The sequence below is a fragment of the Spermophilus citellus genome, assembly GCF_964194105.1.
Source record: "Spermophilus citellus genome assembly, chromosome: 15".
Taxonomy (NCBI): Eukaryota; Metazoa; Chordata; class Mammalia; order Rodentia; family Sciuridae; genus Spermophilus; species Spermophilus citellus.
The window spans coordinates 78,246,687-78,261,925 of NC_138195.1; the positions used below are offsets into that span (position 1 = coordinate 78,246,687).

General features: G+C 40.7%; 1 protein-coding gene across 7 annotated transcripts in view; it reads right to left on the reverse strand.

The window, feature by feature from the left end:
* Nucleotides 1-11,834, reverse strand: part of XPNPEP1 (X-prolyl aminopeptidase 1) — a 51,611-nt gene extending 39,777 nt beyond the window's left edge. Inside the window, exons 1-2 of one of the 7 annotated variants that reach the window (XM_081266959.1) lie at nt 11,703-11,834; nt 4,641-4,717 (exon numbers count right to left, since the gene is read on the reverse strand). In XM_081266959.1, the coding sequence (XP_081123085.1) occupies nt 4,641-4,717; nt 11,703-11,734 (109 nt within the window). In that variant the 5' untranslated portion in view covers nt 11,735-11,834. The other 6 variants (XM_081266958.1, XM_081266960.1, XM_081266963.1 and 3 more) reach the window with 6 other exon arrangements.
* Between the last annotated feature and the right edge of the window lie 3,405 nt (nt 11,835-15,239).

Below are 15,239 nucleotides of genomic sequence, written 5' to 3' on the forward strand. Positions count from 1 at the left end.
GATTATCATTTTTTCTTCTGATGCTTTTCTGCTTCTTAAATTTGAGTGCTTTAAAAGAAGTTGCTTTATAAACCTTTTTTTTTTTTTCAGTCAACTAACAAACCATAGATTTGGAGTAGAAAGCCCAGTCCACCAGGAATCAAGCCTTAAGTGCAGGCTGGGGCTATAGGGTGGCAGAGTTCTTACTGAGCATACCTGAAGCCCTGGGTTCAAAACAGTCTTCAAGTCTTCTGCTCTAGGGATGACCAGCTACCAACCAGCTATGCAACCTTAGGGAGAAGAGGACCAGGGCCTCAGTGCTGTGTTCTCCTCTCTAAAGCCCCAAGGTTTCAAACTGAGCCCCAAGAAGTCTCAGGGGCCCAGAGGAGCCTATCAGCCCAACAAAATCAGAGCTGGAGTCACCAGCTCTAGAAAACACAAAATATGAATAGAAAAATAAAAGTCATTAAAAAGAAATAAGGACATTGACTGTGGTCCCACTAGAAATTCTGAAGCTTTTACAAATATGTGAGTATCAAAATCAAAAGAACACTGCTTCCAATGAATACTACACACAGAAACTCCATTTCTATGTGACGAAGGCACAGATGACAGAAATGACTGAGCTGGATCTTCAAAAAGACCCTCTCAACAAATACAGGTAACAGTTAACAATTCTTAAACATTATAGTGGTAGTTTCATGTAACAAAATGACCTTGCAACTAGCCCACACAGACAAGGGGTCATGCACATTTTACTACATCCCATAGGTTACTAACAAAAAACTATACAACTCAAAGTAGAATAATGAGTTTTTCCAATTCTTTTTTTAATAGACCTTATACAGGTTCACAGCAAAATTAAGCACAGAGTTCCCACGTGACAAATGCCCTAACCTGCACACAGCCTCTCCCACTACCAGCATTCCCCCATCAGACTGGCACATTTTTAACAATCAGTGAACCTACAAAGACACATCACTATCACCCAAAGTCCACAGCTTACTCTTCCGTTCACTCTTGGTGTTGTACATTCTATGAGTTTTGACAAATACATAATGATACATCCAACATTATGGTACCATACAAAGTATTACCACTGTAAAAATCCTGTGCTCAACCTATTTATTCATTCCTCCCTCTCCTCCAGCCCTTGGCGATAACTGATCTTTCTGTCTCCATAGCTTTGTGTTTTCTAGAATGTCATACAGTTAGAATCATACAATAGGTAGTTGACTATGACCTCATAAGATTGCCAGTGTTTGAAAATTTGACTCTGTTCCCTATAAGGAGCTTCAAAATAGATTTATCATATTTTCAAACTACATTTCTGAGCAAGATAACATTTTTTAAAAAGGGTCAAACAAAAATGCTTTAGTGGTTCAACCTTGACTGCACATGAAAACCACCTGGGGGGACTTCTGATTTAATTGATCTGGAGTGCAGCCTTTGCATCTGGAATTTTAATTTTATCAGCAAGTGTCTGATAAAGAGTCCAATATAGTTTCTTTCAAGATCATTAATTTCCTTATGTTTGGCTTCTGATTCAGGCACATTCTAACTTCAGGATTTTTTTTTTTTTTTTTTCACCAGGGATTGAACCCAGAGGCACTTAACCACTGAGCAACATCCCAAACCCTTTTTTATATTTTATTTAGAGACAAGGTCTCACTGAGTTGCTTAGTACCTTCTAAGTTGCTGAGGCTGGCTTTGAACTCCTGATCTCCTGCCTCATGACTGCATTCCTCCTCTGGATTGGCATACTAGGCCTTCTCAGATTCAGCAGCAGCCTTGTCTCATTCCACCACAGTGCATATTTACTTCCTCCAAAGTGTTACTTGTCTCCATCACCACTCTCAACACTCCCCCTCTTTCTTCTTTCCTATCCCTTCAAGCCCAACACATTTGGTTGGTGTCCTGGGTCAAAGGCAACCACTTCTTTGCCACCTGTGTCAGACCCAATGAGAGAACTCCCAATAACACATTGACAGTGAGGATATAGTTAGGGGCGCTTGTGGCAAGAGTAAATGTAGAGAGGACATCAACGAGCAATGGCTAAAGTCATAGGCCACAGCAGCAGGGACAGCTACCAGTCAGGTGAGTATAATAGGCAACTGTGGTTGGGGCAGCTATAGCCATAAAACAACAGGGCCTTGAAAGGGATTGAATGGTGGAAGAAGCCAGAGCTAAGGAAAGGATAAGACGTCACAATTATAAACCTCAGCCAATAAGGTAGCAGCAGTCAAAAAGGCAGCAAAGATGGAGGAGGTAAGACTAGTATTGTAGCTCAGTGGTAAGTGCTTACCTGGCATGTATGAGGCTCTGGGTTCAATCCTCAGCACCACAAAAAAATAAATAAAGATACTGTGTTCATCTACAACTAAAAAAAATTAATAAATAAAAAATAAAGGTATTGTGTCCATCTTCAATTAAAAATATTTTTAAAAAAAGATGGAGGAGGTAAAAGTCATAGGGTAATTTTTATGAGGATTAAATTAATTACTCTATGTGAAGCACTTAAGAGTACCTGGTACAAAATAAATGTTACATTAGTATTTACAATCATTAAAGCTAAATACACAACTAACTATAAATGCAATGTGATAATAGTATAGCAGGTTTGTATACTGCTTCTCCCTGAAGCAGAAAACTTGTCATTTCTGTATCCATGTATCCAGCTCAGCACCTAACACACCTAAACTCACCCCAAGAGGGCTAAAAGAGTGTCACAACTTTGTGTCTATGATCTTTTCAAAATCAATATAACAAATGGTAATAAATCTTCAGTGAAAGAAGAAAGCTAGGAACTTAGAAGATACTGTATTATAACATCTGCTCATTCCATATTCTCTTATTTTTCAGAAATGTTAGAAGCAGCCAAGAGCTAACAGGCCTAATCCATGATGTAACATTAGCCCATACACTGCCAGGTATTTTTAAATTGTAACTTAAAGAGAGTGACTCATGGAAAGGTCTCTTGTGCATGTGGCTCTGCTTTTAGAAATAAGCTCCCAAATCTTCAGTTTTTATCACGAACACAACTCTTCACTGCTTTCACACGACAGCCCTCCATATTTACCTCCCTGGGTGCTAGGAGAATTAAACATGATAATGTGTGTGAAAGTACGTACTAATACAGCAATGCATTCATTCATTGCTGAAGCTTAAGAACTATTTGAACCTGGACTAAAGCACCATCTGGGATTCCCACCCCTCTTGTTATAAGAATAGAAAAGGCTAGTTCTTCCCATTTCAGCATCTTAATGCTTGCACAGATGCTCTTCCAGCATCAATAGCTTTTGAGGTGGTAGTGGTTTCCTTGTGGCATGGCTGAGGGAAGGCTGAGGGCTTTCATACGTTAGTGGTGAATTCTCACAGTAATCCTCCTAGGATTTTACACAGAAAGGAACAGGAGTTGGAAGGAGTTAAATAGTTGCCCAAATCAGCTGGATCATCATAAACCAGGACACAAAATGTATCCAATTCTCAAGTCCATGCTCCATTACCACCATATTACCTAGGGGACTTAAAAAGAGGCTAAAGCATTCTAAGACCAGCAGAATCAAAACATGCGAACACTATTAACCAGCTGGCATCTACAACCCCAAACAACTTAAGTTTCCTGAAACTATTTCTTCATATGTAGTAAAGAGAAGAGGGGCTGGCTTGTGGCTCAGCAGTAGAGCGCTCATCTAGCACGTGCGAGGCACTGGGTTCAATCCTCAGCACCACACAAAATTAATAAATAAAATTAAAATATTGGGTCCAACTACAATTAAAAAAGAGAAGTCTTCTTCCAGTTCTGATGAATCTATCCCTTTTCCCCTTTCTTTACTTCCTCTTTTTCATACTTCTCCTTCCTCTTTCCTTTCCTATTTCCTAATATTTCCCAAAATGTGCTGGATAGATATATCTATATTTTTAAATAAAAAAAGACCTAAAATTTCAATCATAGCGATCATAGCTCTGCTGTTCCAAGGGAAATTAGATAGTCAACAGTTTTTATGCACTTCAAGGGCTGAATTCTTCAGTCAACTAGGAGGAAACACTGAGATTCTCCACAGAAAAGCACTGGCTTATCTGGGATAGGAATATAGTAATGTATCCCTTTCAGAATCCAGGTTTCTGTCAACCCCTCATACAACTAACAAGCGCAGGGAAGAAAGGATGGTCCCAGAAATTTCTTCCCAAAAAGATTTTCCTAAAGGTATAATTTTAATTTATAAAGCACAATAATATATTTTCTCATTTCAGAATTTGATGAAAGGTTGAAAGCTAATTTCTAAGGTAAATCAATAAAGGACTATATTAAAAATAAAGAACAAGATTAGAAAAATAAAAATAATATATTTTCAATTATAGCCTATCTCTATTACCATTACCGCCCATCCCCACAAGAATGGGAAATGAAAACCACTACAATTCTCAGATTTGCTAACCAAAGAAAGTGGTAAATAAATAAAAACAGTAACCAACCACACTCAAGAAGCCAAAAAACAAAATGATTTTTAATTTCTAGATCCTCAACCCCAGTCATGACCAATTATTAATTTGTTATCCTCTCTTCTCACCCAATTTGGGATTGGGATGAAGATATCTAAAATCCTTTTGAGATGCACCATCTAATTTATAGACAAAATTATTATTACCTGTTTTCCCACCTGTGTCTCCTAAGTGTATCACCTCGTTAGGTTCAATTATTCTTAGATTTCTCAGCTGAAAATCCTGGTGATTCGCCCTTAAATAGAGAAAGAACAGGATGTTGTAGACTTTGACCAGTAAACGTGGCAAAGCTCAGTCAAAGACATCAAGTCAACTTAGCAGTTTTCTTCCATGAGTCAGAAGAACTCTCACCCCAATATCAGTGATGGAATAAACAAAAGCTTTAGATAAACTTGCAGGTGTGTAAAACATCACTATGGCAGGCTAACCTCAGTTAGAGTTTCCACTGCATGAATTCTCTTCACTATGTCTTATATTCTATATGGCCAGACTAAGAAGATTTTATTTTCAAACATTTTATTTTATTTTATTTTTTCACTTGTACAGTTCTATTTGGTCCTCTTTCACATTTGTGGGGTTTGGGGGGTTTTGTTTTGGTTTGGTTTTAGTACAGGGGATTGAACTCAGGGGCACTCAACCACTCAAGCCACATCTCCAACCCTATTTTTTTTTTTTTTTTAATTTAGAGACAGGGTCTCACTGAGTTGCTTAGTGCCTCACCATTGCAGAGGCTGGCTTTGAACTCCCAATTCTCCTGTCTCAGCCTCCTGAGCCATTGGGATTACAGGTGTGCGCCACTGCGCCTGGTTTGGGCTTTTTTTTTTCTTTATGGTATACTATTTTTTTCTACTCTGGTTTCTATTTCTTCTCTTCGCAATTTAACCATTTTAGGTTCTTATTTTATAGTTCCTTTCAGACTTTCCATTTGGGATATCAATCCTCCCAATTGCTGCATCTGCAGCCTCTTGCTAGTGGTGGCTCATACCTGTATGCTTTGTAATCTTCTATTAAGAGCTCTCGTCAGTAGATACTGCCTGTGAGAATGAGATGTGTCCTGGTTCTTACAAGTATTACTTCCACTGTTGTGTGCTTCTGCTTCTAGTACAACTGTCACATTAATATCTTGGCTAGAAGATTTGCCCATGAGTCTCCTATTCCTATATAGGGCAGTATGATGCCCCAGACTCCTGGCATAAAGGTCTCTCATTGCATTGGATAAACTTCCCGGGCTCAGTTTAACAGTGTACCATTCAGGTTCTAAGTTCTCTCTAAATTTCTGGTACCTGAGGATTTCTCTTTCAAGTCTACACAAGCAAATATCTACTGAGAATCTTTCAAAAGCTAGTCCATATTCTAGACACAACTGTAAACGAAAAAAGACAATATATCTGACTTCAAGAAGTGTACATGGGATGGAGCAGGGGAATGGGAGACATGTTCTATGAAAAAAATAAAATAAAAAGGAAAGCTGGGAAAGGGAAAGAGGGTGTTTAGGCAATAAGTAGAAGGTTGTTTCATATGAAGTAGCCAGGGAAGGAGTCTCTGATAACAGCTGACATTTTGGCAGAGGCCTAAAAATAAGTGAAGGGGTAAACCACATTAATATCTAGTGGAATAACATTCCAGAAAAGGAGAACAGCAAATAATAAGGCACATGAGGCAGAAGTATGGCTAGTGTGCCTGAGGAAAAGCAGGAGGCCAGCACCTTTGGGGGGTTGGGGGGATGCATGAAGGTAAGTGGTTAGGAGGTAAGACCAGAAAGGCACCAGGGGCCTACTATAGGGATTTAGGATTTTACTTTTATTTTCAGCTATGAACATAAAGACAATTAGGTAATAGTTTGACCAAAGTGTTTCTAGAGACAGGTCCACATTAACTCAGTCTATCACATGGCCAGAACTAAAGACCAGACATTTTCACCAGTCACTCCAGGCCTGCTTTCATATGGCTGCTACTTTAGTTTCACAGGGCAGAATACTCTTAATTTCTTTTTGGTGAATTCTTCAGGATTTTCTATATTATTTTGGCTATTGTCGGTCTCTTGCATTTCCTTATTTTAGAGAGAACCAGGTATCTTCCATAAAAAAAAAAAAAAAGACACCAGGTCAGGAGTGTGGCTCAGTGGTAGAACACTTGCCTAGCAAGCACAAGGCCCTGGTTTCAATCCCCAATACCATACACATTACATAACACACACACACACACTCATAAATGCAAATATTCTCAACAAAATACCAGCAAATTGAATTCAGTAGCTATAAAGAGGATCATACAGCATTACAAAATGGATTTTATCTCAGGAAGACAAGGTTAGTGCAACATATGAAAGTCAATTAATGTGACACCATATCAACAGAATAAAAAACACAAACTACATGATCATCTCAAGAGACATGGGAAAAGCTTTTGACAAAATCCAAAACCCTTTAATGATAAAGTACTCAAAAAACGAAAAGAGAAGTTCCTCAACCTGAGAAATAATATTTCAAAACCCACAGCTAATAATATTCGTAATGCTGAAAGACTAAATGCTTTTCCCTATGATCAGGAATAAGACAGGGCTGACTACTCTTGTCACTTCTATTCAACACTGTATTAGAAGTCCTACACAGGGCCATTAGCCAAGAAAAAAAAACAAAATGCATCTAGTAAAGAAGTGAAACTCTTTCCTTTTAATGACATTATCTTAAATATAGATAATCCTGAAGAATTCACCAAAAAGAAATTAAGAGTAAAAAAATTCATCAAGAATGCAGGATACAAAACCATACAAAAATCTGTTTTATTTCCATATCTTTGCAATGAACAAACAATGAAACTTAAGAATTAAGTCTATTTATAATAGCATCAAAAACAACAACTACTGAAGAATAAATTTAGCAAAATAAATACAATATGTATACTAAGGAAAGTACAAAAGATTACTGAAATAAATAAGACCTAAGTAGAAAGATATTCCATGTTCATGGATTGGAAGGTTTAATATTAAGATGGCAATATTCCCCAAACAAATCTTCAAACTCAACACATTCTCTATCAAAATTCTAGCAGATTTCAATGCAGAAATGTGGGCAAGCAGATCCTAAAATAAGGAAATTCAAGAGACCGACAATAGCCAAAATAATCTTGAAAAAGAACTCACCCCTCCTGATTTCAAAACTTAATACAAAACTATGGTAATCAAGATAAGAGGATAGACTTATAGATCAATAAAATAGAATTGAAGAGCCCAAAAATAAACCCTCAAATTTACTGTCAAATGACTTCTGACAAGGGTTACCAAGACCATTCAATGGAAAAAGAATAGTCTCTTCAACTAATGGTACTGGAACAATCATCACCATTGCAAATGAATTAAATTGGACCCACCTCACACCATGTACAAAAATTAATTCAAAATAGGTCATGGATATAAAATAGAAGCTAAACTATAAAACCCTTAAAAGAAAATATTGGCATAAGTCCACCTGACTTGGAATCTGGCAATGATTTCTAAAGATACAACATCAAAAACACTAGCAACAAAAGAACACATACACCAGACTTCATCAAAATAAAAACTATGTGGTTCAAAAGATACCATATCAAGAAACTGTAAGAACAACCCACTAATAAGAGAAAATATTTGCAAATGCGGTTAAGAGTCTAGTATCCTAAATGTATAAAGAACTATTACAACAACAATGAAAGATAAATAACCTAATTTAAAATGGGAAAAGAATCCGAATAGACATTTTTCTAATGAAAAGATGCTCAACATCATTAGTCATTAGTCAAAACCACAATAGCATTTCACATCCACCAAGAAGGTAATAATCAAAAAAGACAGATAATAACAAGTATGGACAAAGGTGTGAAAAATTATAACCCTCAAACGTTGCTGGTGGAAATGTAAAATGATGGTGTGGCTTGATAGTTCCTTAAAAGATGAAACACAGAGTTAGCATACAATCCAAGCAATTCCACTCCCAGTTATATATTCAAGAAAACTGAAAACATATATCCTCATCAAAACTTGTACATAGAGCTAGGGCTATAAATCAGTGGTAGAGCCCATGCCTCGCATGTGTGAGGTTTTGGGTTTGATTCCCAGTGCTGTAGAAAAATAAAATGTATACACAAATGTTCACAGCTTCATTGTTTGTAATAGCCAAAAAGCAAAAACAATCCAAAGCCCATTAACTTATAGATGGACAAATAAAATTGTTCTAACCATACAATGGACTGTTACTTGGCAATAACAAACCATACTTACAACATAGGTAAACCTTGAAAACATTACACTAAGGGTTTAAACCTCTCACAGAAGACCACAAACTATATGATTCCATTTATATAAAATGACCCAAATAAGCAAATCCATAGGGGCAGAAAGCAGATTAGTGGTTGCCAAAGACTGGGGGTAGTGAAGAGTGATTACTAAGTGGTACAATATTTTTGGGGGAGAATGATAAATGCCCTAAAAATCGACTGTGGTAATGACCATAAAACTTGGTAAATATACTAGTAACTAGTGTACTGTACACTTTAGCAGATGAATTGTTTCATGCATGATACAATAAAGTTGTTAAATAATGCTGTTGAATTTTTAAACAAAGACACTTCTTTTTGTTGAGCAGGGGTACATTCTCAACCAATTTCTCATAACTTTATATGTAAATTTCCAAGATGTTGAGGGAAAGAAGTCAGTAGCTCTTATCTATCTATGGATAGCTGGTCCCAATGACTGGTTTAGACACAGGACTAGACAGACAGGAGGAGGTTATCCAGAGGTAGTCCTATCATTCAGGAGAAGTAACAAAGATAAAAGAGACCATACACCTCCATAGTTGCAAAGTAATGAGCCAAAACCAGGTGTGACAGGCAGGCTCAAGCTCTCCAGGTAAACATCACCAACTTGAACTCTCTCAGGATCTCTGGAGCCACAAGCAGGTAAACAATACAGTTGCCTTGCTCTTGTAGTACTGTGGTCTCTGTAGACTCCAAGACCCATCTTCCCTTCACTTATTTTGCCAGACACATTTACAAACTATCAAAGCAGGACCATCATTAAATGTTAGAGCTAAGGGGCTGTACCTCAGGGACCACCTAATTCAACTCCCTCCTCTAGACAAAGAAACTGGAAAAGATTAAATGACTTGCTCAAAGGCTCAGAGCAATTTAGTGATAGAACCAGAACCAGAGTCCAGACCTTTCAACTCTTGAGTTCAGTGCTCTTCCCCCTTCCCAGGACATCTTTAGCCTCCACCTTCCCAGAGTCATGATGAGCCACAGCAGGGATAAAAGGAATGGAGGTATGCAGGGCACTTTCCTGTCTAACCTTTGTGCAAGATAGTTATGGCCAGAACTACTAACAACCACACATTTTTCTCCCTCTTTAAAAAAAAAAAATCCCAATGGGGTTCTAGGTACCCTCTCCCAACACTACCCCTAGTCCATGATGAGAATCATACATGTCTACTGCTCAGGACAGGGCAAAACAAGAACCATGATGCTCAATCATCCCTAGTAAGAAGAGATAAAGGCAAACTAGAATGGTTCTTAGGGTGGGGAAATGTTGTCTTTGTCTACCAGAATCTCTCCCTCCTCCTTTGAATGATCACCTTGGTTTTCCTTTTGAGAACATCCCTTCTCCATTTCAGTCCAAGGGACTGGAATGAGTATCACCCACTCACCCACCAGGTTCTGGGTCCCAGGTCAATCCATCCCTCTGGCAATAATGACTGATTCAGGGATGAACATAAGAATGAAGTCAACCAGTGAGAATCAGATCTGGACCTTCTGTTCTGACTACCAGGAAAGATAATACTATTTCTGCTGGGGCTGTTAGCCTACAGCTCTCATAACCTGCCATAAGAAGATGGTCTGCCTGAGAATGAGGCCAACATTGAAATCAGAGAAAAGAAACAAGAGGTCAAAAGAGTGAGTGTGGGTGCTTCTGGACTCAGCTGCACTAGAAAGCAGTCCAACCTTTTTTACCTGAGTCAATGTGAGTTCAGTTTCTATCACCCAAATTGAAAGAAGTCCTCACTTTTACATTGGATAGCACCGAAATTCTACTACTTATGGAAAAGGCCTGGGGCAAGTGGCCTCCCCTCTTTCAGGCTACCATCTTGACTCTTCTGCTTCTAAAATATTGTCATTCTATGAATCCAGCAATGACTACCTGGTCCTCAAAGGCTTCCTTCCAGTCTAGAGCCTTACTCATCATTTCATTATCAACTTACCTGGCCTCACTTCCAGTACTAACTTAGATCTCTCCACAGTGAAGTTCATCACACCCTTCCATAATGCAGGTCTGGATCTCAGCTCACTCCTAAATGTGGCAAGACCAATCAAGTCAAGGTCAAGGTAGGCTTGTAATCTGTCCACTCACAAGCTCTGATCTGAATTTGGCAGGTAAGCCTGGCCATACTGCCATGATGAGTTCCTTCAAATCTCATATGTTTAGAGGGTGAGTGACCTCTGGGAATTATCAGAAAGTTTGGATTCTGACCTTTGTGTACTTTGATGGACTCTCTTGGTCTCCCACTTTGTTAGTAAGTGTACCCTCATTGTTGGGGAAAATAAACTAAGACATATTTCACTCGAAGCAGAGGGATTATCCTTCTCATCTCTTTGTGCCCAAGAACCCCCCACGGCAGGTAACTGGTGGGATTTTCTTAAACGTTATGCCAAAATATTGCCCTGAAAACACTTGAGTGGGGAGGGCCCAGAAGTGCCTATCTTTGTGGTGGTGAGGTTCTGTAAAATGAAATGCAGGTATCAGAAGTGTCAGGTGAAAACTTTAAGATCAGATGGCTGGGGAAGAGAGGCGAGGGCATGGGATCGCCCACCTCTCTGTACCCAGGGAGAATCCAAGACCAGGCAACTTCCTGCAATTGCTGGGCCTCGCGGCGGGGCCACGGGGTGGAGGGCGGTGACCCCCACCGCGCCCTCGGGTCCAGCGGGCAGGTCTTCTAGCACACTAGGCCGGGACAGGCTCAGGCTGCTCTGGGGCGCCGGTGGCCCCGCCGGAAACCAACCGGATCTTGCCCAGCTGCATGGCTCAGTCCCTTGGCTCCCTCTCAAGAGACTCTGGCAGCTTCGGCCCTCGCCCGACTGCGGCTGGCCCACCGCGGCTTACCCTCTCGGCCCTGCCTTCCAGGCTGCAGCACGCGCGAACCGACAGGGCAGCCGCGCGTTGCCCGGACGCCGGCTCCCCGGTAGAGTCCCCTCACCTTACTCGCGGTGGCTTTCTGGAGGCTGCCATTCGATGGTGACGTGCCCCGGCCCACGTCAGGGGAGCGCAGACCAGCTGATCACCCCCGGAAAGGCAGGAAGAGGGAGGTGCGCGAACAGGCCGGCGGGCGTGCGCGCTCAGCGAGCCACGCCCCCTCTGTGGCGTACCCGGCCTCGGCCCCGCCCACCCCAGGCCCCGCCCAGCTCCGGGCTGGGGCCTCTCCGCCCCTCGCGAGGCTGGAGGCCGCCGCCGCCGAACCCGCCTTTCTTCCTGCAAGGTTGTGCCTCGCTGCCGGCAGCGCCTCCGGAAAGGACGCCGTGCGGGGCGCGTCATCATTACTGTTTATTTTTATCATCTTTCCCGAAAGAGGAAAGAGAAGGGCTTTGAGGGTTAAAGGGGTGCCACCAGGGATGTTCCCGCTTTTAGGAGAGCTGAGAGGAGGGGACATGGCCAGTTCTGGAGGACCCTCGACAGGCGCCCCAAGGTTTTGTAGCAGCGCCTCACTTTCTAAGGCTTTACAGATAGATGCCCCCAAATTGATTTCTCCAGAGAGCTTCAAAATCCAGCTGCCCACTCCACTTGAATAGCTAATAGTCCCCTGAAGCCTAATGTGTCCGAAGGGAGCTCCTGACCCAATTCACCAGAACAAAACAGAAACGTTCTCCCTCAGTGTTCACCGTCTCAAATGCTACCCCTTCTTTAAGGGCAAGATTTTCTATTCTTTAAGGTCAAAAATCTTTAAATCGTCCCTACCTCTTCTCTTTCCTACCCCACATCCAGTCTGTCAGCACATCCTGTTCGTCCTGTCTTCAAAATCGATCTCCTAATCCGACCATTTCCACCCGCTGCATCTGTCACCCCTCTGGTGTGCATCGCTACCACCTCACAAGTGCGATTATGCCCGCAACTGCACAGTCTAGCCTAAACACAGAAGCTGGAACCATGCTTGGAAGCCTAAGATCAAAATGCTTCTCTACTCAGCACTTGACAGTGGGTCCTCATTTCCTTCAGGATGAAAGCCCTACGTGATCTTCCTGGAACATCATGTCCTACTGTTCCCACCTTGCTGAATCTACTCCAGCTGAACTGGCCTCCTTGATACCCTTAAAAACTGGCACACTTATGCCCTAGGGTCTCTGCATTTGCTCTTGCCCCAAATATCAGGCCTCCCTTCCTCATTTTCCTTCAAATATCACCTTTTTAATGGGGCCTACCCTGACCACCCTATTCAAAGTTGTAAACCCTCTCTGACATACCCAACCCTCCTTACCCTGCTTTATTTTTTTCCATAGCACTTAACATCTTTTTAACATGATAAAAAATTTGATTTATGTGTATTGTACCCCACACACACCCTACACATACAAAACATAACCATCTGTGGAGGGATTGTTTCTGTTACATTTAAAGATGAGAAATAAGTGGCATTTAGTAAATTATCATATATTTTCTGTGGGACTAAAGATCTCCAGAATGTGCACTCCTCAAGAGCAGGGAAAATGGGGCTCTTGTTCTTTTTCTGTCCCTGGTGCTTAGAACAACATCTGACACTAAATCAAAGTGCCTACATTTTTAAGAGGTGATCTGCACTTCCTCCTGCATTGATCCTGGTGAAGGGCCTGATTCACCTATATCAAAATTTTTTTAGCATTTTCTTTAATATTTATTTTATTTATTTATTTTTATGTGGTGCTGAGAATCAAAGCCAGTGCCTCTCACGTGCTAGGCAAGCACTCTACCACTGAGCCACAACTCCAACCCCTACCAAATGGTTTTGCTGCTCACAAGAACTCCGAGTTCTAGTCAGCAGTCAATAAGCACTTGGATAAGCCATGAAAAAACCAAAGATGTGTTGCATCAGAACATCTGTTCCATTTCCCCTGAGTTCATGGAGCCAAGAAGAGAGAAACTAAATAAAATGAGTGGTTCCAGTCCACATCTGAAAGATGGTGGGAAAAATCAAGTGGTAAGCAAGAAAACTTAAGATACCTGAAAGAGATAAGTGAGGACTTAATGGGGACAAGTATTTCATAATCTCTTGCCTTAGAGGAAAGAATTGGCTCAGAATTTAGGGCATTAGCTTTCGGAGAGAGGGAGAAGCACTTGTTGTTCCCTGAACCAGACTTAAATTTGTGTCTGCAGCATAATGAAGCCTCCTTCCAGCTCTTGAAATTCTTTAGGGAGAACCTCTGGGAAAAGTTGAATTATCCTGAGTGAAGCACTTGGATTCCAGGTATGTGGCCCAGGCATAAGCCAAAATGATGGGCTCAGAGATGGCGATGGGACCAATGCGATGCGACCAATGCGATGCAATAGGGTTTGCCTGGTATGTCCTGGAACATGGCATTGCTCTCTTCTGCCAGCTAAGAGCCTGAAACCACATGCTGTAGAACTACTGCCTTTACATGCAACATATGAATAGCACAAAGGCAGCAGAAGGAGACCAAAGAGGGAGAAAACAGATCTTGTAACATTATTTGGTCCCTGAATACTACAATACCCTAAATCACATCTCCCACTGGACTTCTCAGATATCAGCCAAAAACTGACCTACTGTATTTTAGTCAGGTTAACATTGGTTTTCTACCACTTGAAATCAAGACTCCTTACGGAAATCTTTTTTTTTTTTTTCGGGTACCAGGGTTGAAGTCAGGGGCACTCAACCACTGGACTACATCCCCAGCCCTATTTTGTATTTTATTTAGAGACAGGGTCTCACTGAGTTACTTAGTGCCTCGCTTTTTCTGAGGCTCACTTTGAACTCATGATCCTACAGGTCGCATCCTGCCTCAGCCTCCTGAGCTACTGGGATTTACAGACGCTCAACTCTTACTGAATCTTTGAAGTAGTCTCCTGCACATTTGAACTTTATGTAAGAGTTATTATAATTGTATTAATAGATAACCATGAACTAACAAGTGGAAAAGATAGATTATGAAACAATATGATATTTTATAACAGTGCAGATGTAGCTTTAGACATATATTGGTATAGATATATAGATATAAATGCTTTTTTAGAATAAAAGAATAGTGATCCACAAACTCTTATCCGCAGTTATATTAGTGGCAGAATTTGGGATGCTTTCAACTTTTCCTGTTCCTTCCTTTCTTTCTTCTCTCTATCTCTATATCTCTCTCTTTCCTGGTTCTGGGGATGAAACCCAACAGATACATTGTTTTTTATTAAAAAAAAAAAAGAAAAGAAAAGTATTAATCATTACTCTGAGCCTATCTCCTTGGAAAGCACAGTGAGGGATATGTTGCACCCTCCAAATCTGAGCACGCCAAGCAACAGTAATCTTGGGCGGTGGCCTGACCATTTACTGGGAAGGGGATGTGGCAATATCCCTTGAATAAACTCCCACAAGAAAGGACTTAAAAAATAAAAGAAATAAATTTTTGTAGGAAATCAAACAAAATCAGAGGACAGTTTTACCCTTTTCAAACATCTCAATTCGTTCTAATAAAACCGACAGCTGTAAGAACAGTGATGAGTGAGGCTCTCATAAATTGTTATAATATGGCATTATTTT